At 36.4% G+C, this 22965-nt stretch overlaps 5 protein-coding genes across 5 annotated transcripts; 3 read left to right on the plus strand and 2 right to left on the minus strand.

Annotated features, from left to right (window-relative positions):
* Positions 1-251: 251 nt before the first annotated feature.
* Positions 252-6048, minus strand: IMPL1 (myo-inositol monophosphatase like 1). Its single transcript, XM_008227584.2, has 10 exons — positions 5585-6048; positions 5001-5068; positions 4627-4760; positions 3659-3747; positions 2764-2821; positions 2622-2674; positions 2004-2102; positions 1742-1855; positions 1007-1108; positions 252-544 (listed from the first exon to the last, which is right to left on the minus strand). The coding sequence occupies exons 1-10, from the start codon at positions 5888-5890 to the stop codon at positions 446-448; spliced, it is 1122 nt and encodes a 373-aa protein (XP_008225806.1). The 5' UTR covers positions 5891-6048; the 3' UTR covers positions 252-445.
* A 3004-nt stretch (positions 6049-9052) lies between these two features.
* Positions 9053-9911, plus strand: LOC103325433 (uncharacterized). Its single transcript, XM_008227591.3, has 3 exons — positions 9053-9223; positions 9364-9607; positions 9721-9911. The coding sequence occupies exons 1-3, from the start codon at positions 9187-9189 to the stop codon at positions 9782-9784; spliced, it is 345 nt and encodes a 114-aa protein (XP_008225813.2). The 5' UTR covers positions 9053-9186; the 3' UTR covers positions 9785-9911.
* A 985-nt stretch (positions 9912-10896) lies between these two features.
* Positions 10897-11542, plus strand: LOC103325432 (large ribosomal subunit protein eL27x). The gene has a single exon (XM_089048137.1). The coding sequence runs from the start codon at positions 11008-11010 to the stop codon at positions 11413-11415; it is 408 nt and encodes a 135-aa protein (XP_088904263.1). The 5' UTR covers positions 10897-11007; the 3' UTR covers positions 11416-11542.
* Positions 11543-13610: 2068 nt separating this feature from the next.
* On the minus strand, positions 13611-18375 carry LOC103325430 (alpha/beta-Hydrolases superfamily protein). The gene is made up of 11 exons (XM_008227586.3): positions 17958-18375; positions 17229-17320; positions 16533-16651; positions 16236-16371; positions 16014-16065; positions 15240-15340; positions 14957-15139; positions 14715-14872; positions 14494-14548; positions 14358-14411; positions 13611-14240 (listed from the first exon to the last, which is right to left on the minus strand). The coding sequence occupies exons 1-11, from the start codon at positions 18196-18198 to the stop codon at positions 13833-13835; spliced, it is 1599 nt and encodes a 532-aa protein (XP_008225808.2). The 5' UTR covers positions 18199-18375; the 3' UTR covers positions 13611-13832.
* Positions 18376-18787: 412 nt separating this feature from the next.
* CYTC6A (Cytochrome c) lies at positions 18788-21351 on the plus strand. The gene is made up of 6 exons (XM_008227593.3): positions 18788-18944; positions 19040-19169; positions 20088-20185; positions 20278-20309; positions 20664-20727; positions 20847-21351. Exons 1-6 carry the CDS (start codon positions 18888-18890, stop codon positions 20985-20987), a joined length of 522 nt encoding a protein of 173 aa, XP_008225815.2. The 5' UTR covers positions 18788-18887; the 3' UTR covers positions 20988-21351.
* The last annotated feature ends 1614 nt before the right edge of the window (positions 21352-22965 follow it).

A 22965-nucleotide genomic window follows, 5' to 3' on the forward strand; every position in this document is an offset into this window, starting at 1 on the left:
TTATTTCAGAAAACTCCAGAGTACTTTGCTTCAGTATTGGTCTACAATAAAGTCTGGGAGCTTTGCAATTTTTCAAGTTTTAAAAACCTTCGATCGGCCTTTCCAAAATTTCCTTCCAAAAAACAACAAATATTTCTGGTATTAGTGTCTATCTAGATTAGCAAGAGCCATGCAGCTCAGTAAAGTAATTCCACACAGAGGTTCAATTCTTGAAGAGAGAGCAAATGATCATTAACCATGTTTAGCTCAGATTTAGAACAATCCAAACTCTTTCCATTTGCCTATAGCAACATGTGTAATTTATATGTAATTTACAGTGAACGTCGCCAATGTAACATTAAGAGACCACCTTTCTGTGGAAGTCATTGTTCACAGCACGATTGGCAAAAATACAAAGAACAAGAATAACTGTCAGGTGTATCAAATGTAGTAATTTTCAGGTGCATCAAATGTCCGTTGTGTAATCGTCAGGCTTGTACCACAATGAGAAAACGATTCCTTTGCTCTTCAATTTCTCAGTTGCAGGTGCAATCCTCTCCAAAAGCTGCATTTACAGAAATATAATTATGTACAATCACTTCCTTAAAACCAATAGTACATTTAATCTTCTAAGTCTTTTTACTGCAAACTAAAGCACTATTGCAGAGCTTTGTTACAGTAACCATCTGCCCTACCCACCCACCCATCCATTCGCTCCAAATCCATCCCAACCCAACATTGAAAAAGAAGAAAGGGAAAAGGGAAAAGAAAACACGCCACTTCATAAGTAGCATCAGAAAGTTGGGCAAAAGGAATTGGTCTTTGACTCTTCACAAATTACTATATAACTAGTAAACAGGATTGGTGGTCCGCCTAATGAAACAGCTTTTAAAATTTATGATCATGCATTCTACAAATGACTGAAAGGTTGTAAATCAAATGAATTCATAAGAAAAGTTGTTGCATCAACCTTTACACATAAGGTTTCCGTAAACAGATTGTCGATAAAGCAGAAGATAAGACTAACCTTGCCATGCAGCACACCATTGGATACCAAAACAGATCTATCAAATACACAAAAGTTTCCGCCATCCATGCGAGTAACCTTTCCTCCAGCTTCTTCAACTATCTGCTCAAAATTGCAATAAGAATTTCTATGAATAATTGTAATGGCACATCTGGAGCACCAAGATTTCTGCTGAGGGAAAGGAACACTTAGTCTTCATGCATCAGTTTAAACATCTTGGCGCATAAGATTGTCCTAAGCTACAGTTCCAAATACTTACCATAATCTTCAAACACTTTCCATGAAAATGTAAACAAATATGTCCAATTACAGAAAGCCTACTTATCTGATACATTCTAGAACTGAAGGTATGCTCTGAGGTTTCGCAACTCTTTCTAAATATAAATGGGAAAAGGAGGAATGTCACTTCTAATTAGAATGCAAAAACAACAATTACTCCTAGCGAAACAATGTCTGGAACCAATTGATTCGTAGAACTATGAAGCCCTCCTGCTAGTGATGCATGAGAATCCAAGGCTTTTAAGACCAAGTGGGCCTACTTAGCTTTTGGGCCAGCCCACTAGCTACAAGTTCAGAAGGCATTGTTTGTGCATGAACGCTTATGATATGATCAATAGGAATGTAGAAGAGAAATATGGGATACGACTTCTAAATAGATATTCATTTCACCTATTACGGATTAAAATAATGCCACAATCGTTAGCAAATGCATTTGTGAAACAAACAAAACATTACCAAGACACCAGCTGCCATATCCCATGGCTTTAGTCGATATTCCCAGTATGCTTCTACAATCCCAAGAGCTACATGGCACATGTCTACTGCAGCGGCACCGAGCCTTCTAACACCCTAACATTACAATATGGGGATAGAAACAAGGAAAGGGGAAAAAAAAAGTTGAACTTAGACATGAAGAGAAAGATTGAGAGAAAACTAGGAAAAAAAATTATTCCTGAAGTTCATAACAAAATAGCTTATTCAAAAGAAAAGTTAATACCCTGCTGATGTCAGTAAACTCCTTAAATAACTCTATGTTGGTGGTCCATGCATCATCATGTTCATAACCAAATCCGGTAACAAGAAGAGATCGCTCAACCTGAAATATGGAAGAGTGGGAGCCTCAATAAAATATAAAAGGGTTTCAGCTTTCAGAGTATGCCTAACACATGAGATAGGTTATCTTCCTCTCTTAGGTATGCATCACCATGCCTAACTCGAGCCTAAAATACAATCGAAATTTGGTTATGTAGAATCAAGTTTCTGAAGACCTGTTAAGTCTTGTGAACATGTGGGAGACATTTTCCCAAGGGCACCTAGTAAGAGTCACCTTTCTGATTAGCGTAACAAACTAGACGTGATAATATCTACTCTAAATCTTGAGGAGTATTACAGTGCTGTAATATATTTCAGTGATAAATATAAATAGGATCCAGCCTCTCTGAGCGATTTTGGCTAACAAGTTAAGTTTTGTATTTTCTCTCTTCAGAATTATCACAACAAACGATAATCAAGATACCACTGCAAATATTCTAGCATCACATAGGATAAGACACAGCCATTGACCAAAAGAAATATGATTCGGTGTAGCAGCAAATTTCAAATCTTTTAGACTAACCTCATCTGTTTGACTCACGTGAATTTTTTGACCATTACAAAATGCTCCGCCACCTAACATAACATGAATTATCAATCAAAGTTTCAGAATATGATTAACTTAGAAAATCAAATAAATAAAGATATAGACCAAATTTTCATACCAGCACTAGCAGAAAATATGCGGCTATTCCAACACATAGGGCCCCCAACAAACTCTACCTGAAAATATAAATGAAAAAACCAGCGTGTTGTTTCCCCATTAAGACAATAATATATGTTGCAATACAAAATAATAATTGGCCGACATCCTAACAGTTCGATTTTTTTAAGAATAATGCTAAATCAAAAGAACTTATCTTGGTAATAGAGTAGGAGATACTGAGTTCAAATGGTTGTGATTGCAACCTTGCATTATAAGCTGAACTCCACAAGTTGGGCTCTAATATGAGGCCCATATGTGAAGGGAGTATTAGGATATAAAATATACAAATTTATAAATAAACCCAATACTAGACATGTATTTATAAAAAAACCCAAGCACTATTTAAACATAGAAACACACCCAAAATCAACCCCAAAGTCAACTTTTTGGGTGTGTTTATAAATGGGTTTTGAGTGTGTGTAATGATGGATTTTGGGTGTGTTTATATGTTTAAATAGTGCTTGGGTTTTTTTATAATTTCAACGACTTAAGGTTTTGGAAATGATGGTAAACCAACAGAACTTAACAATATAAGTACTATAGACAAAGTCCACACTCAACTTCTAAAAACTAGCTGATACTGCACCCCTCAATACATCTTCAAAAAAGAATAGCACTTTAATGCATTTACATATTTTCCTTTCTCTTTGATGATCACCAAGATATTTTTATTTGCATTATTCACACATCTTGTTCATTAATAAGCTTGAAAGAACTAGAGGTGCATCATAACCATGCATCATGCACTAACAATCTCAGGACCAGTGATTGTGATGATTTTCATAGGCATCTTAACAAAACAAGCAATCATGCAAATAACATGTCAAATACAATCTACTTTATGTGATTAGTACCACGGCGGCAGCAGCAGGTTTTCCTCGAAATAGAACTCCCACAGAAACTGCAAAGCTAGGATAACCATGTGCAAAATTTGTTGTTCCATCTACGAAGATATCAGAGGTTAGATAACACAAAACTAAGAATTATCATGTTAGTCCTATAAAAGGTATCTGGAAACAAATATCTCTGGAAGATTGCCCACTAACCTAGCTACAAGTTTCCACCCTAAATAGGTCTCTCTAAATTTGTGCTGGTCATTGGAAAGTCCATCTCTAAATTTTCATATATAAACGTAGGAATTTCTGGCTATCTAAATAAACTTAAGATTTACTGCTAGATATAATTATGGAAAAAGTAAAAAAGTGAAAAGTTATGAGGCAAGATTTATGAAGTCTTAAACAACTTTTCATGTGATCTACTGTAAGTTCCAAAACATCAAAAGTACAAAATGATGTCAACATAATGGCCTTTTAAACAACCCTAAACTCAACAAGCATACCTAAACTGAACCTTAGATTCAGCAAACATGGAAAATCATGGCATTCTATCTTCTGCAATATTTTTTACTATGACAGGCTAAGGATTAGACTACTCCCATGAGCTACCAGACACATCTCCCTGTTTTTACAGGATAAAGAACACCGCATCTCTTTTTTTTCCTTTTATTTTCTTATTTTTTTGCTAACTAATCCTCCAAAACATTCACAGGTCACCAATATCAGAATAAATAGATATATTATCTATGGAATCTATTTGTCTAGGCTTTATGAAATTAACTATCACAAGGAGTAGAAGCTGTATCAACCATTTCTATCAAGATAAACCATTATGCTGATAAATTTGTAAGTTGTATGCCAAAATGAATACTTAAGCAGTTGGATACATATATGTAAATATCAAAACATATAGTTCTCAAGCCCCAGAAGATTTTTTCTCATAGTAAATAGAAACTTGCAGAATCTGTATCTTAAAAGATACAAACCTAATGGATCAATGCACCACAGATAATCAGATGAACTATCTCCAATAATTCCACCCTCCTCTCCAAGAATAAGGTGATCTTTGAAGTTCTTTCTCACAACTTCTAAAATTGTTGCTTCGCTCTTTTTATCTGTGCTGCAAATAGTTTCCACATCATACGAAAATTCTTGCTAGGGTATTATATATTTAAGAATGAACAGAATCCATGATAAGTGAATCTTTCTTCATCATGAGGAATCATGCTTGTTTATAAAAGGTTCAACCTCTACATAAAGTGTTAACCTCTACTCTATTCTAGAAAGTGTTACCACTACAAGTCAGTTGAAGCATTAAAACATACACCACTAGTGAAAGCATGTTGATTTAAATTCTTACTCAGTAACCAAGTCTGTCAGCCCTTTATAGGTAATATTCCGAGGCTTATTAACAGCATCCATCACAACCTGAAAAGAGAAGCATATAACCTAAGCTATAAGAATGGATGATTTGAAAAAGTTCATCATAACTGAATAATGGACGAAAGGGTGGGACAGAGGGATACAATCCGATGATTCTACATTCTTTCATAGCAACAATACAGTATTATCTTATACCACACAGGAAATGCTCTCCTTTTTCTATCTCCTTTATAGTGGAAGTCTTTTTTACTATGTGTAGTTGCTAATTTCTATGACATTTGACAAGAAAAATTAACATTTCATCACAACTAACACTCTCAAAGTAAACAAAAGCATTGAAACGAGTATCCCTACCACAATTAAGATACACAAAGGGATTAAAAACATTTTGTAGCATACCTCACAAACTAAAAACTTGGATATTTTAGATGCTTAGCGTACTATGGGGAAGAACTAAATGCAAATGCCAACTGGGGGTTATTCTTTAGATTAAAGAATTTATATAATACATGCACATTCAGACAAACACTGCGCACGCACAGACAGAGCTAGAGAGCAAACCTCAGCACCAGTTTTTGCAGCCTTCTCAACCACTTCAATGAGCTGACTAATTGGTATTGGCCCAGTTGATTTGGCGCCCACTTTTACATACGTCTTCTGATTTGGAATTTCAGATAACACAGCCTTTGTGCAGAGAGTTCTCGTGGGTTTGGCAAATGAAAGTCCAAATCTTTGAAACCCATGTTGTAATTGTTCCCTCGAGTTCAGTGAAAGTGACTGGTTTGGTTGATTGGGCGGTAAAATTGATCTTGGTATTTGAGAAAATCTCACAGGAAGGTTTGGGGAGAATACCAGAGACCTGCCCATTTGAATTGAATCGACTCAATGGAGATTAAGGTGTTCCAAGATTTTCTCCGTATCTTAAAGCGTGTTTTCGATGGATACGTGAGGCTCGTTTTAGGAAGAAGATAAAGAGTAGCTTCACTGGGACTGGGTGGGTGAGCACAGCGCCACAAAGCTTGCTTTGGTTTTTTATTTTGTCAATTTTAACGATATGGTAACATAATTAAAAGTCAAGCAAAAATTAGTGTTTTCCAAATTAAAGGAGATAGAAAAAGGAGAGCATTTCCTGTGTGGTATAACTAACATTATTTTTGTAGATAATCATTTCTTTTTCATTTTTCATTTTTCATTTTTTTAATTGAAAATTGAAAACTAATTTGTTAACTAACATTATTTTTTAGTTCTTCAAAAATTGTTAAACTAATTTCAATAATTTTGAAGACTCTCGGAAATCAATTTCAGATTTTAATTTTCAGTTTTCTTTTTTTTTTCTGCGCTCTCTCGGCTCTTTCAAGAGGGATCCCGAGCCTCTACATTTAGTATTCACGCATTATACACATTTAAAAGAATCTTAACCATTCGATTAATCTAATGGAGATTAAGTATTACACCTCAATGTTGTTATATGTTATTAAAAACTCATTCGTTACACCGAATCACTTACTCTTCTCTCCTACGATCTTTCTTTCCCATTCACTCTTATAATTATATCATTTTCATTACTATCCAAACCCGTAAATTGAATGAACCATTTTTCGGTCGAACCACAATTAGACTAATTGCATATCGACCAACAAAGAACAAACCATACAATCATGGAAATATTTTTCAGATTCTCAAGAAGGGGGAAAGGTACATGCTTCTCTCATGCACATCCTTCTCTCTTTGACTTGCAGGACTATGGAAAAAATAGAGATTTTCTATTTAAACCTTACACTTCTCTTTGTTCACTCCATATTATAAGTTCACCCCAACTTCTAATTTAAATTTTCACAATTTCTAAGAAAACCCCACTATCTTCCCAAACTACCCTTAAATACACACCAAGCTGAAAAAATAAGAAATAAAAGAATTTTTCTATTTAAACCTCACATTTTTCTGTGTTCACTCCAATACTTAAATCATTAAACAATATTTGTAGTATACATGAGATTTTGTTGTTTTCACAAGGCTTTTTTATCATGTGATTAAAAAGGTTAACTAATCATACAAAGATGTGTGTGGTATGGTTCAAACCTCATACCACTGACATGCAAGTTAAGACCTTTTTTTACGGGATTAGACTCCATTAGCAATAGGATGTAAAGGAGTTTGTACTTTTCTAAAACTTAATATGAAGAGTGGTGGGTGTGTGTATATATAGATGTACTAGGGTTAAATATTAAGTTGAATGACCTTTTTTTTTTTTTTAATCTTTTTACACAATAATAAAACTAACATCTTAATAATTTAAGTATTTGGGTGAACAAAGAAAAATGCAGGGTTTAAATAGAAAATCTCAAGAAATACAAAGAAAAGCTCAAAGCTTGCTATTAAAATATTGAAAATTATTGAACTGCAATAAATTTTTAGGCTTGATATCAAGTAATTAACCTTTTTTGGCTCCTGCTTTCTTTGAAAAAAAAAAACCTTTTTGGCTCATGCATTATCAATATCATTATTACTATTTACTAAAACAAATTTTAATTATTTATTGCCGTTTTGGTGCCACATTTTTCTTTGATACAGTGCAAATTGTGAGTTTAAATATAATACAACTATTCTGAGGTGGAGTAATTAATCTTTATTAGATTAATCAAAGGGTTAAGATTCTTTTAAATGCGTGGATGCTAAATATAGAGGCTCGAGATTCGATACTCAACAACAATCTGGTCTTGGAGTTGAAGCCCAATATAATGGGCCATAAGGATTTCAGCCCAATATAATGGGCCACAAAAAATCCACCAACCCAATCTCTCAAGGAATTACGGATTACACCCCCAGCACCAATAGCCCCAAAACAAGGCTTACAAGTACCACTGTACCATCCACATTTAATTTAAAAGCTCCGATCCTAGGATGCACCCAAGCAAGCTCAAGCTGCATTTTAGTAAATTTAGGATTGACACAATTGATGAAACAAAGCCACTCCTTCACAACAAACTTGAATAATCTTCGGAGGACAATTAGGCAACTCCTCAAGCTAGCTCAGCAAAAATATTCTGATCCTCCACTTCCAGATAAACTAGCCAGTAAAAATAAACATAATGTGCCAAGGGATTCCTTCCCCCCAAGTTGCCTTAGAACATAGATTACCTATGAGCCAAGACTTGACTTCAGCATTAGAAAGAGCAGAAACTTTGCTTGGCAAGCCAACAACCCTCCAAACCTCTTTACCTTTAGGACAATCTCTCAAAAGATGCACAACATATTAGTTAACAGCCTTCTTGCCCGTTGTTCATTTGTCAAAATTCTCCCTTGCAAGACTAACCAGAAGAAAATTTTAATTATCAATGGTCTTCGAATCTAGCAAATAATCGTGCAATTCAAATGGATAAGTGTTGGTCCGAACTCAACAATTTTCATTACCTTGGTTCCAAATGACTTCATGTTGGTCTCACCATAATGCAAGGCATTCTTTTTGCGTATATGACTAGATGAGTGATGTGATTCATTCACCATACCAAGGAACTTCTCTTATAAAAGCATAACTATTTTCAAAATAATTCACCTTAACTAAATAGTTTAAGTTTTTTTTTTTAAAGTTGGTTAGTTTCTTGCGTGATTTATAAATAGAATTGTATCCAAAACAAGATGTTTTAATCATATTAAGATATTTCTTAGCTCGGAATATTATTAAGGACTCAAAAGTTCAAGAGTGACTCTCGTTCAAACTAACAGATGTTTTTGCAAAGCATCCCATCTAGAAGCAAATTAAGTAGCAAACACAGTCCTTTCTCCCAACCTTCCTTCCTTCCTCAGGTCAGGTCCATCCTTGAAATGTAGCACACAACAGAAGCTTCTTCTTCTTTGACTTTGAAAGCATCAAAACCAACTACAAAATACCCAACGAAAAGAAAGCCTATGCCACGTGTCGAGACATGATAGGTAATTGAAAATGCATGTGTGTACTTAATTGGCGGCGATAAATAATTCATATTACTCATACAAAGGCAACAAACAAACAACTGATCTCATGTTCCTTATATTGACTTGTTTGGGCTTGGGGGCCGCCAAGTATGAAATATCTATAAGACTAACGTAGCCAGAAAAAAAAAAACCAATAAATTCTCTAAGCTCTCCTCCTATCTTCATCTCCTACAATATCAATCCTGCTCATCATGAGTCATTACCACCATCATCATCACCAGGCTCCAGGTAAATTACCATATTTAATGTCTGTTTATGTGATTTCATTGGTTAATTAATCCCATTTAATATGTAACTTGGATGTTTACATTTAGCTAGTTTACTTAGTTCATGATCAAATATCAACATTTGTGATCACCAAATTGCAGAGGTATATCCACCACCACCCACCTCTTACCCTCCACCGCCTGCCGGCACATATCAAGGGTATCCGCCTCCTCAACCCTATCCAGCGCCACCACCCGTAGTTCACGGATACAATCAAGGTGGTCCATATGTTGTTGCACCACCAGTTGCTTACCCCATGAAACATGATGGTCCTGGATACCCCCAGCAGCAACAGCAGCCAACAAAGTCTCATCATAGTAAGGGGGCTGGATTTTGGACAGGATGGTAAATGAACATTCTGAACCCCCCCTTCAATTACTTTTTCCTAAATATAAAATCAACTAATTTCTTATCATGTTTATACTTAATTCCATGTTGGTTTCTTTGTATATCGACAGTTGTTCTGCCATGTTCTGTTGCTGCCTCTGCGACTTGTGCTGCTTGCCCTGCTCAATCTTTTAATCTTTTCAAGTCTTGTAACTTCATAATCTTCCCTTTTTCTGTCCGCTATGTTTACTTCCATACAGTGAGATTGATTCTCTTTTGTGTAAAGTTTTGCAATAATACATGCAAATTTGCTACATGCATATGTTACTAAGTGTCCTAATTATAAAATTATTATACTCAATTTATGTCTAATCTTCACTAGCTTATATATATGTCACTATGTCCCACGTTATATATGCTGCATTGCAATGCAACAAACATACTACGAGAAACTTTAATTGGCTTGAACAGACATTTCAACCAGCTTAATTATAAATTAAGGCCTTCATGGCAAACCATCTTTGACTAATCTCCCTACTAAAGAACATTAAACTCATGAAAGCCTTGTTTGGCGGGCTAGTTTGGACATGATTATTGCAATTAAATAGAACTAGTGTTCTAGCCGGTATTTGGTTCACCAATAAGAATTGTGAACAAAACTTATGTGTTGGACTAAGCAACTCCAGTAGTCACTAGTTGAGACATGGATCACAAGGAAACAAACAAGGCTCAAAGCCAAGTCCTAACCTAACCAGTCTTTTCCAATACTCAAAATCCATTATGTTTGATAAGTTTAACCGAATTGAAAGATTTCAATTAAAATGAATAAGTGTCTTGGCATTGTTTGGTGTATTGAGATTGAACTTATTAAATTGAATAACACTCTAACATATTGTGTCTTACAAGTCCCACCTAGAGAAGTGAGACTCATAAGGTCTACTTTCGACTCAATTCCAATTCCAATCCAAATCGGGCCACCAAACGAGCTGAGGACAATACTATTTAGGTTGGCACATACGTCCACTTCTATATTGTTAACCCATTTAATATTTCTTCCTGAATTTTCAGAAAGCCTTAATCATAGGAATATTATATCTATATGATAAAAACATAGAGCAATATGGAAAAATAAAATCAAAGCCGAAAAGATAAATCACTCGGCCCAAGTATGTATGTAGATTCGATAGTCTTGGACTCTTGGGTTGTCTACTATTTAGGCCACGCCTGGCCTGGTTTGCTCTATTGGGCTTTTTTGTAATTTCTCATCGTTAATTGCCCATTTGTGAAACCAACACCCTCTAACAACCAAACGTATATAAAGTAAAAACCCCTTCACTGAGCTGCTTCCTCTTCCCGCAGCCTCCGAGTTTGCTTAGGGTTTTCAACATTTTCTCGGGGAAAACAAAGAGGAAGCGAAAATGGTGAAATTTCTCAAGGCAAACAAAGCGGTGGTGCTCCTGCAGGGACGATACGCGGGCAGGAAAGCCGTGATCGTGAAATCCTTCGAGGAAGGGACACGTGACAGGCCGTACGGGCACTGTTTGGTAGCGGGGATAGCCAAGTACCCGAGCAAGGTGATCAGAAAGGACTCGGCGAAGAAGACGGCCAAGAAGTCCCGGGTCAAGGCCTTCGTGAAGCTCGTGAACTACCAGCACATGATGCCGACGCGCTACAACCTGGACGTCGACCTGAAGGAGGTGCTCACGGTGGACGCGTTGCAGACACGCGACAAGAAGGTGGCGGCGAAGAAGGAGATCAAGGCCCGGTTGGAGGACCGGTTCAAGAGTGGCAAGAACCGATGGTTCTTCACCAAGCTTAGGTTCTGAGTCGTTTGGCTCCCTCTCTATGTTTTTCCATTTTTAGTTGTTATGTGATACTAGCATATAATTTTGAGGATTATTATTGCAAGTTTTGGATTAATATGTTTTAATAATATTAAGATAGTTCTTAGCTGCTGCTGCTTTGACTCTGAAAGCATCATCAACCAATCAACTTCCCACAAAATACCCAATGCCACGTGTACTATATTGACGCGTCCTTTGGTGTTGGCGGCTGCCAGACTGTCTGGCCAGAAGAAAACCAAAATATTTGCAATGAGCTCTCCTCCAATCATTTTTTTTCCCCAAACGAAAGAAAGTTTATTAAAGTCGAACGGAAAGGTTTATCAAAAACTCACTCAGGCCACACTCGGTTCCATATGGTTGTCTCCTACTTTTGACACAAAAGCCGCAACCCAGTGCGTTGCCTTATTACACTGAAGGGGAGTATCTTTGAAAACTACCTGCTGCAACTGTCCAGCAAGCATCTATCTTCAAGACTGCTCATCATGAGTCACGATCACCACCATCATCACCAGGCTCCAGGTAAATTACCATTTAATGTCTGTTTATGTGATTTAATTGTCTAATTAATCCCATTTAATATGTTACTTAAACTGGGATACTGGGTTGAATTGCAATATGCAAACACAACTGTCAAAGTCTCAAACATTAGAGGTGTTTTCACTTCCGATCTACATGCAAATTAAACTTTGCTTTGTAATTGTTTGGTGTCCCCAACAAAATGACATGCTTCAAATTGTTACAAATTTAAGTGTTTATGAACATATATATATAGTTTGTTTACTTTGTTCATGATCAAATATCAACGTTTGTGTTTACCAAATTGCAGAGGTATATCCACCACCACCACCACCTGCCGGTGCAGTTCACGGATACAGTCAAGGTGGTTCATATGTCGTTGCACCACCAGTTGTTTACCCCATTAAACATGATGGTCCTGAATGCCCCCAACAACCACCTCCCTACCCCGAGCCTGCAGAGTCTCATCATCGTAAGGGTGCTGGATTTTGCACAGGATGGTAATTGAACATTCTCAACCCCCTTAAATTACATTTTTCTCAAGTAAAATAAAGGGCTAATATGTTATCATGTTTATACGTAATTCCATATTGGTTTCTTTGTATCGACAGTTGTTTTGCCATGTGTAGCTGCTTCTGCGACTTGTGTTGCGTGCAGTGGCAGACCTATTAAGGAGAAAGGAAAGTACAGCTGCACCTCCCTCTTTGAAAAATCACCTAGAGAGGTCGGAATTTGCCCCTTTGGTGGTGCTCACCCTAAACCCTAAACCATCCCTTCCTCTCACCTCATGTCATCATGAGCAATAGTACTCATTCATAATCATGTTAGCATATAATTTTGAGGAGGATTTTTATTGCAAGTTTTGGTTTAAATTTGTGCTTAATTGTGTGTTCATTTTGCCAAGAATTATATTTAAAAATCACTATGAACTAACCATCGATTGTTACATTGCATGATTTTGATGTCCGTTTATAAGTAGGTTAGATATATCAACTATGACATAATGTGCCTAAAACATTGGTAGTAAAACTCAACTGGGACAGTTCAGTTATATTCAAGGCCACAAAGGCGCCTTTTTGCATATCTAAACCTTGGAGTTGGAATGCAGCTCTATTTTCATTTTAAGCTCCTGTTTACAAGCTGCTATTCACACATGCGGAGGAGGATTGGAGAACATGATCTCTTAAACGGAGCACATGGCACGGGCACCGGTGGGCCGCCGGTATAAGACCTTCTATACCCTATATGTAACATTGTCACGAAAATGGATCAAAACTAGCGACCAATTCATGAAAAACGAAGACACCCTAAATATGAACCTTGTCGCCAAAATAGATCAAAACTAGCTATAAAAAATAAAAAAAATCATGTGACAACTCAACATCAAGGTTAGCCCAAAAGAAAATTGCAAAAGTTTCTAGGTGGGATATTGCATATAGCTTCAAAGAATCTTGCAAAAATTTCCGTATGATCTGCCTGGTTGTAGACACGCCGCAAAAAGATGGTGAGGGCTAAGGTGATCAATGCTCGATTGGAGGACCGGTAAGAACTCTAATTTTAGATCATCATGAACCCCGCTTGTAACGTTTTTATTAATAAGTACATAAAATATATATATATATATTTTTTTCAAGCACTTCATAAAATACAAGCCACAAGAGTTTACGAGATCTTTTTAACCAATTGCATTATCACCGATGGGTTTACGATCTTTTTATACATACAAGGCCACCTGCATATCCAACCTCGGAGAATGCAGTTCTGTTTTCACGACAAGCTCCTATTTACAAGTTACTAACACAGGGATTTGAGCACATGAATGGCTATATACAGATGAGCATTGTCTTTCACGAAATACAGCCGATGATGCGTCCGACTCATATTCAGGCATCAACCGACACGCTTAGAGCATTGAGCTCAACATGCTGCTTCCCCTCATTCTGAGGGTGAACAGTAACAGTTGCACAGGCCTCAGCTCCCACATCAGAAACAGATATGGAGCTTACCATTAGCCTTTCATCAGCAGCCACTTTATCGTCGTGATCATGGTCTTGGTCTTGGGTGATGATTTCCCACTCCTCTTTTAGAGATGTTACTTCCACACCTTTATCCTTGTGCTTCTCCATTTCGAAAGCAGTGGGTAGAATGACATAATCGTTTAGAGGGTTGTAGAAAGGGTCATGGTCCGCCTTTAACCAGCACTTGAGTATCCGGAATACATGGTGCTCACATAGAATTCCCCGATGCTCACCAGGGACTCCAACCCTTGCTGCAGCATGTAGCCCATCTGCCTGGAATTGGCAAAAGAAAGTCGCGTAAAAAGACAGGGAAACAAATATTCTAACTTTGCGGCTATCACTAAAGCAAATGTGAGTAAGTGAAAATTAGGGACAGGCAAGTCAACGAACCTTAGCTGATTCTGCTGGAACTGTCCCATCACCATCAACGCATACATAATTTGGCTGATTAAATGCAAAAATGAGTTAGGTTTTGTAATTGATGATCATACAAAAACACCACCATATCACATTAGAAGATAATAACCTGGAAATATCGTAGCTGTCGTAGATCCGTGACAGGTGTTTCCTCATTTCCATAGCTGCAGAGTAGTGAATTTGACTTAGATATTAAATTAAGGCATACTAAAACAAATTCGTATCTGGAAACATTTTATTATAACTTGAAGCTTCTGATCTACAACTGTCTAAAAATAGCAGTTGCAAGTAGCAGAAAGATTGTATCAAAAGATTCATAGGAGGTATTACCAAACACTATGAGGTGTCTCGAGATTGATCCCATATATATTGTAGAATTTAACTTGCGGAGGAACTTTAGCACGAGATATAATCTTGCGTGTTTCATTAGCCCATTTCAAGATTTCGATATTAAATGGTAGGGGAAGATCCTCGCCATTATAATTGACCTGAAATTATGAAAACATGAACTGTGAGTTTAAGTAAGCCATACAAGTTCATGATAAAAGAAGCCATACATATGCGGTGCTTACCGTATTACTTGATAGAGCTTCCTTGAAAATTTCTACACTCTCTGCCAGGGGGTAAGACTCTAGGATAATTTGAGAGTTCCCATCACCATCAAGCCTTTGTCTCCACATTTCTAGAAGTGGAATGTGTTCCCAGTGAAAATCAAGACAGGCCATCAACTCATATACTGATGGACATTCAATAAGCTGGAACATTAAAACAAACCCTAGTAAGAAAAAATATGGATGCAAAGAAACAAATGCTTAAGGTCTAGGAAGTTAACTGCCCACAGAAATAGACTCATACCAGCTGGTGCATGCTCCATTTTGATATAAAAAAGTTCTGTTCCCACCCATCCACAAATGACATTCCATTTAAAAAGGTGGATGTGATATAACCAGGTGCACCTGCAGCACAATGAAAAGCCACAAATTAACTTTTGGTTAAGTTTTCCTAAATATTGGAAGCTTTAGTAACGAAACTATGACCAACATAGCAACTGAGCTTATACAGGCTATTAGAGGTCAACTTCAAACTAAACTTTAGATTCCATTTTGTTGATAATTCAAAAGACAATTAAAAAATATATACATATGGCGTCCAAAGGATGAGTTCAGTGTATGGTCCTGTAGATAGGGCAAGCTTACTTTCATATCATACAGCTAGTCATATTTTGCAAACTTTCGAAGTGACTACAATCTTGAAATATCTAAATCACCAGAAAATAAGATAGCTGCTTCTGACATCATACATATACTAGAATATTGTAACTACGAAAATGACACATCCTCATAGACACTTTCCTCTCATAGAATTTGCTACTTAATGTATTCAACAAATCAACCCTTTTCCCTTGCACTAGCATCATACAAATTTAGACTCTCAGGAGGAAAAGCAAGTAACACACTTAAAACCAATTTCATTTTAAGAAGATAATTTTGAAATTTTCATGAAAATTCATTTCAATATGTAACTCTTTAAATCAACAGATTGTATCAGGTTATCAGTATTTTCAGTATTTTCAGTAAAACAGCTAGTATACTTGTCCTGGGTGATGATAAATTATACATGATCACTTACCCTGAAATGGGGCAGCAATTGCAATCCAATTCTTCACATATTTCTCAAAAACCTGTGAAACAAATGGTATTAAATTATAGGATATACCTTCTAGCACACACAAAAAGGGGAAAAAAAAAATTACAAAGCTATAAGCTGTTGATGCAATAATCTGGGAAGGGAGTGGGCAGAGCAAAAGAATAAAGGAGACTTATTACTGAAGAGGCGGAGTGAATGCCTTACATCAGTATGCAAGCACATGAAACATTTCACTAGAAGGCCCCCCATAGAATGAGTTATAATGTTTATCTTTTTTCCTCCAGCAGCATTGTACACTGCCTCTAATTTTTCAGCTAGGCGGTCCAATGTCTCCTGCAACCTAAATGAAAACAAAGAAAAATCAATATTGACAACCTCAACCATGGTGAATATCTAATAAAGCATACAAATTAGAGAAAGGGCGAAAACCATTTATAAACTTTTAAATCAATCTTTTGGACTTTTAAGTAGCATTCAAATAAAGCAAAACTAAGTAGATACCTGTTGCTTTGCCGGAAGTCATATCCAAAGCCAAAAAGTGTTTTCCCCTCTTGAAAACCCCACTTGGTAAATTCAACAATCATATCATGGAAGTAATATACACATTCCTGTCCAATGACCTGTACAAGACAATACGTTAAGAGATTTTATCAGTGTTCAACCTCATTACTTCCAGAAATCATGAGAGAAGAGTTCACAAGTAAAATAAGAAATATTATGATTTTTCACAATATATCATTTGAATACTATACAAAGTGCTGATAAGTAATCCCTCATCCCAATTATAACTTTTCAAGGGAAAAAAAAGTTATATCAGTTTGGCATGTAATGAACCATTTGCTTATAACAAATAAATTACCTAGGAAACAGCTTACACAATTTCTAGAAACCAAAGAAATCCAGCTTTAAAGGATCCTTTGATAGGTTATCTGAGGGCTAACAGTTGTGGAAAATAATAAGGGTTCAAGATTTTATTTGGGAAGAAAAGGGCCTTGATTTGCTGTCGCAAATTAACAAAGAAAGCGAGTAAAAGTCCCATTATGAAATCTCTCAACAGTGCGCCTGGACTATAAATTACAATGAAGAGAGAACAATGAAGGCCAGAATAAAGCGCATACATGAGAAAAGCTGAAGTTAGCTTCTACAAGTATTTATCCTTCTTGTCTATGTAATGTAAAGTTAGAATGCACAACATACCATGTCAGGGTCCAAGGCGTCAATTGCCTCAAGTCCATATCTACCTTCAGGGACCACTATCCTTGCTTTTGGGTCTAAAGACACCGTTTTACCTGTTTCACGAAGAAAACATTATTTTTGTTGCTTCACATCAGCACATACATATATAGCATGCATCCATATCCTTCCAATCAAAAATCATTTTTCCTCTGTGCATGTGAGGTAGTGCAAGGATGCAATGACTACTGACCAATGTCTTAGAAATTTTTCCAAACAATTAAGTCTAGAGATGATACATTTTCAAGCCCTCCCATCCACCCTTGCAGGAAGGGCACATGTCCCACAGATAAATTGATTCGACAGTCTGTTCAAAGTTAACCAGCAGATTGCAGGAGCTGGCTTTCAAATTTCACTTTTTTGTCCTCCTCGCTTATTTATAAATGGAAAAAGACAATAATTTACATCGAAAATATTTGACACTCCCTTCATAGCAGAAAGTGGAACTATGACAACTTCACAGATAAATTGAATTTAGACAAGTTCAGCTTCAGAAACTAAATTGAACAATGACAACTCTACCTCAGATAAGCAATGGTTCACATACAAGATCAACGACAGGCAACTCCATGCCTTTTGTAATAGCATGAATTTCTTTTTCTTTCCCTTATTTCTACTTCAACTTCTCGGCAGCCAAACACAAGCGCCTAACTTTTTTTGTCCTAAATTTTCAAACTTTATCATTGATTTTACCTGTTGAAGGATCGAAACGAGACCACAGCTTGGTCCGGAACTTGTAGTCGGCTCCGAGAATTCGAACCCAAACGCGCTCCTCTGTACCATTCTCGTCATCAACAGCGTTCAGAATCGAACCAGCGATACCCGGCACCAGCAAAACCGGGTCGAGGTTCGGGTCCACGTAAGGCTGGGGCTTTTTTATCAGCTTCAACCAGAGCTCCACCGATTGCACGATCTCCTCCAAAAGCATCGTCATTTCACTCTAATCAAACCCCTAAACAACGAATTTCAAATTGAATAGAGGTGGGATTTTGCAATTGCAGGTTGAAATTTGATCAAATTTGGGAAATTTAGGGCTGACTCGTGAAGCTAAAGGGGACAGCAAAAGGAAGCTAAACAAGCCACGAATAGTACGGAAGACGATGACAAGATAGAGTCCATAGGATAGAGATATAACTCTCAAAACGACAATCCGGCTAATTAGAACCTGTTCCAATAATTGGACTTGACAACTGTTAAACCAAAAAAAAACCTATGGAAAAACAAAAAGATAATCATTTTAGAATAAAATTACTAATAAAATAAAAATAATTTACTAAATGTTTTCTAAGAAATTTATTTAATTTTTTCCAAAATCTTCTAAAGCAATTTATTTTTATTGGCTAATACCAAAATTTGAGCTTTTTATTTTATTTTTTATGATGCCAATATTGGTGTAACGTGTAACCCTTTTTCTTACAAATTGTAACGTGTAGGCTCACTGTAGCTTAGTTTCTAATTAAAAGAAATCAAAAGAAGCCCATATATTTTTCAACCAAAAAATAAAAGCAGCCATGTATTTTGGTATTATGCATTTGTGCCTGCAAGTTGCAACCACATTTTTCACTTTGTCATCCGCTAGAAAGAGAGAGAGAGAGAGAGAGAGAGAGAGAGAGAGAGAGAGAGATGCAGCTTGCATGTCTGATACCTAATAGCGCTAATGGTACCTGTTGCTTCCCAAAGGTAATATTTCTCTCTCTATCTCTCTCTCTCTTGAATTGGTAACTGAAAATTTCTGAATGTTATATGTTGAGTTGAGTTGAGTGTGTGCTCTTAAGGGTGCAGTGAAACAAGGAGGAAAGAACCCAATTGTTCAAAAGCAAGAACAATGGAAGTTACTCAAGAGCTTGGCTCCACCTCTAATGGCTGCTGCAGTTTTGGCCTTATCTCCAATCTGCATCACCCCTGGTAACCAACCACACTTGTGTACTTTATCCTCCAATACATACTTTAATTCCTCCTCAGTCCTGTATTTTTCCTCAAATTTTCAACATTGCCACTACCTGCACTAAAACAGGAAGAGGACACTTCTTCACTAACTTACCAATAGTAACTTATGGGATTTTCAAGGTTAGGAAAGTATATGGGATGGGCAAAGTCTTTGTCCCAAAGGTTAGGATGAAGAGGAAACAAAAGTGGGAAAATGCTACCGCCCCATTATTTTTTAATGCATTGATGTTTTTTTCGTAGACATTTTTGTAAACTCTGTCTATGATCTGGTTGATCACTGGAACTCATGTAGTTCGTGCTGAACAATAGTAGTTGTAGTTGGTTTAGTTCTCCCTTGGAACAAAATAGTTCTCATAGTTTCTTCTGATCAGTGCTGCCATTAGGAACTTGGGTAATTGTAGATTGTCTTGGTTGAACCAGTAGAGGCTCTTATCTCCACTAACTTTGCAGACATCATTTGCAATCTGTTTTAAAGAAGAAGAAAAAATACAATTAGATGGATTAAATGTTAAGGTTGCTTCAAATGCTGAAGTATTCCTTGATAGAAAGCTTTGCTTACCTCACTTCCATGCTAATGGCAGATAACTATTTTCATGGTAAATTGACAAAACATTGTGCATGTCATTGTCCCCTATACTAATGATTTACAATAGAAGCTTGTTCTTTGACTTTGTTTGTACATCAGGAATCACAATAAAATACTGTTACTTAATGACTGAGAATATTGCTTCTCTTACGTTTGTCTTTTCTCTTCCAAAATACATAGACGATTCAATGGCAACACAGCTCTGCAGAAAGTTCTACTTTATCTAATTGTTTTGAGTGATCGGAAGAAAGAAAAAAAAACATTTTATCTCTTTCTTTTTTCTGATGCAGTCTCAGATGCACAAACCTTAGATGTTCAAAAAGGAGCTGCATTGTTTCATAAAACTTGCATTGGATGTCATGATGCAGGCGGAAACATTATACAACCAGTGAGCCTCCACTTATCTGTAAATCTCATATATTCATTCATCCCTCAAAATCTTTTTTTAATTCTTATTCCATTGTTTCCTCTTCTTTCCAGGGTGCAACACTCTTTACTAAAGATCTACAGAGGTAATTGGGTACAATCTCAGTAAAATATTCTGCTAGAAACATGTATTTGAACAAGAATTAGCTTCTAAAATGAAGATGAATAAGGCATAATGGTTTCAAAGACCCTTTCAAATACTGGCTTATATTCTCTGCAATGGAATAGAATAACTGATATGGAGAACATTGTGTGATGATGTTTTTTTTTTCAGCCATTCATGTGCAATTTAATCTAGTCCTTTGGTCATGATTTAACCACATACACACACACACACCAAAACAAAACCCAAAAAAAAAAAGCAAACAAGGTGTTTCAGGTTTTCACCTTCTATAAATAAGGACCTGTTTCGGAAATAATTCAAGCATTTTCTTCTACAGAAACGGAGTTGACACCGAAGAGGAGATATACCGTGTGACTTACTTTGGCAAGGGAAGAATGCCTGTAAGTTTGTCTAAATTAATTTGGAAATTTGCATCCTAACCATAACCATAACCATAATCAATATGTTTACGTTGCACCTACTTGAACTTAAGATTAGTGTATCTTGTGGGATTTTGCAGGGTTTTGGTGAGAAGTGCACGCCAAGGGGCCAGTGCACATTTGGAGCCCGTTTGCAGGATGAAGAGATAAAGCTTTTGGCTGAGTTTGTCAAGTTACAGGCTGATCAGAACTGGCCAAACATTTTAATTGAAGAAAAATGACTTCTTCAATTAATTGCATTGCCGACTCAAGTTTTTGGTAAAACGGTTCTTTGTTCGTTGCATGTATTCAATCAGTACATTAAAATGGTTCTTGCTTGCATTGCAACAAACATCAAGATTTTCATCAAGGTTTGGTTGGTAAGGTTGTGTGCCTTGTGGTAGCCATTGACAGATAATGCTTTCAGCTCCTTGCATTGTTTTAAGAAATGGGTTGGGCTAAACTAATTTTGTAGGACAGGAAAGGGAAAGGCACTGGGTTGGGCTAAATGCCAAGTGTAATTGAAAGGGTGGACTGGTTGGATTTTTTGTGGTTGGTTTGGGTGATGGAGGGTGCCCCAACCCTGAAATATACATGTTTTCAAAATCGAACTTGTAACTTGGAGATGGATTCAAACTCTAGACTTCATGCAATATTGGGAATAAAAATATCACTAAATTAAGAGTTAGTGAAAAAAATATCGTTTCAACGGAAAATATACATAAGAAATGGACTAATTCAACAAGGAAAAAGGAAACCTAAAAGAAAAAACAAAAGTGAAAAGAGGAGGAAGTTCATTGAGAATTTAGGGCTGCTAGTGGAATGAGAACATGGGATGTGCCTAACTAAGTTGAAGTTTTCAGGCTCTGGTCTTGACACGAGTCCTAGATGACAATGCAAGAGAAATTATTTCAAATCATGTCCTTTTGATTAATGCACTTGATAATCAAATCACCTCATTACATTGGTTTGAACTAAACATGTTGGCCATGGTTTATACTCTCTCCCAAAACCATCATTATCTTAATAATGACATGTTTATGCAATCAGCATAGCAAACATGGAAACATAATCACATTATATCCTACCCCACATGAGTTGTTAATATTGAAAAATACTTGATCATAAATCTAATCACTCAACTGCCAAAACCCACTAATACTTCCTAAATGGCCATGTCTTACACTAACATGTTCTTGTCTCGTTACCAAAAGTTCATGTTTTAAAAGAAATAGAAAAAATGAGATAGAAAAAAGTGAGAGGACATAATGAAGAATAAATTCTGGTTTTAAAATATAAATTAATTCAAGTGGTTAGTTTGTATCAATGTGGGAAGGAGTGTTTGAACTTTGAAATTTCTTTCAACAATTAAAAACAATATAATTTTAAGTGGGTGTTAGTTTTGCGCCTCACTTGGTTGATCACTTTCATCTCCACTCATATGAGCAAAAGTTCGAAACTCCCAGACACACCCAATGAATATTTGTGTGAATCCCTCCTCCAATCGCTTATACTTAAAAAAGTGACTTTTAGTTGGTATCCGCTTTTAATTAAAATTATGATTTATTATTTGTGTGAAAATCCTAATAATGAGCTTTCAATAATATTTATTTATAGCCACCATCATCAAAACAGATGGTCCAAAAATGTCGACCTTGCCATTCTTTTCCAGCCAAGACTGATGAGATAGCCTAGGGTTGAAAACATCTGCAACCAACGGAGACTAGTTGAGATAAAAAACAACGTGGGGTGAGGGTATTCATTAATTAATTAGTAGTAGTTGCACCAGCTCAAACAAAACAAGGTTGAAAAGCCAATTGCCAAGAGACAATATAATAAAAGAAAAATTAAAGAGTTTGAGATTTTAATTAGGTTCTCCTAAAGCTTTGGCATATGGGGGGGTGGTTAAGCTCTCCCTCTCACTCACTAAACAAACAATCTTATAGTGATATAAGTCTTAACTAGTTAACAAGTCATTACAAATGCTCTTTTTAGTTGTTAATTAACTTTTTAATACAAATTATTCCTTGATGAATGGTCCTAAACATCAGCCTCAGCAGATAGGACAACCTAATAGATCCTTTTTCCAATGAATAAGATGAATAGAAATGTCAAAAGGATGACAAAATATTGAAGAAGCAATATTGGTGGCACAACCTGTCATGTTTGATATGTGTCATCCATTCCCATGTGGTGTTGATCTTGGCTTCATGGAAAATA

Source organism: Prunus mume, linkage group LG3 (assembly GCF_029339155.1).
Source record: "Prunus mume cultivar Tortuosa linkage group LG3, ASM2933915v1, whole genome shotgun sequence".
NCBI classification, from domain to species: Eukaryota; Viridiplantae; Streptophyta; class Magnoliopsida; order Rosales; family Rosaceae; genus Prunus; species Prunus mume.

Excerpts from the sequence above, each read along its gene's own strand:
- IMPL1 (XM_008227584.2), bottom strand. The coding sequence starts at position 5,890 with ATGGGCAGGTCTCTGGTATTCTCCCCAAACCTTCCTGTGAGATTTTCT. Across the intron at positions 5,069-5,584 it reads CTGCAAAAACTGGTGCTGAG|GTTGTGATGGATGCTGTTAA; the intron begins GTTTGCTCTCTA and ends TTCTCTTTTCAG. Across the intron at positions 545-1,006 it reads ATGGTGTGCTGCATGGCAAG|CTTTTGGAGAGGATTGCACC; the intron begins GTTAGTCTTATC and ends CTGTAAATGCAG.
- LOC103325433 (XM_008227591.3), top strand. The coding sequence starts at position 9,187 with ATGAGTCATTACCACCATCATCATCACCAGGCTCCAG. Across the intron at positions 9,224-9,363 it reads TCATCATCACCAGGCTCCAG|AGGTATATCCACCACCACCC; the intron begins GTAAATTACCAT and ends ACCAAATTGCAG. Across the intron at positions 9,608-9,720 it reads GCTGGATTTTGGACAGGATG|TTGTTCTGCCATGTTCTGTT; the intron begins GTAAATGAACAT and ends GTATATCGACAG.
- LOC103325430 (XM_008227586.3), bottom strand. The coding sequence starts at position 18,198 with ATGACGATGCTTTTGGAGGAGATCGTGCAATCGGTGGAGCTCTGGTTG. Across the intron at positions 16,372-16,532 it reads GACTTCCGGCAAAGCAACAG|GTTGCAGGAGACATTGGACC; the intron begins GTATCTACTTAG and ends GTTTTCATTTAG. Across the intron at positions 15,341-16,013 it reads AATTGCTGCCCCATTTCAGG|GTGCACCTGGTTATATCACA; the intron begins GTAAGTGATCAT and ends ATTGTGCTGCAG.
- LOC103325432 (XM_089048137.1), top strand. The coding sequence starts at position 11,008 with ATGGTGAAATTTCTCAAGGCAAACAAAGCGGTGGTGCTCCTGCAGGGA.
- CYTC6A (XM_008227593.3), top strand. The coding sequence starts at position 18,888 with ATGCAGCTTGCATGTCTGATACCTAATAGCGCTAATGGTACCTGTTGC. Across the intron at positions 18,945-19,039 it reads GTACCTGTTGCTTCCCAAAG|GGTGCAGTGAAACAAGGAGG; the intron begins GTAATATTTCTC and ends TGTGCTCTTAAG. Across the intron at positions 20,310-20,663 it reads TTTACTAAAGATCTACAGAG|AAACGGAGTTGACACCGAAG; the intron begins GTAATTGGGTAC and ends TTTCTTCTACAG.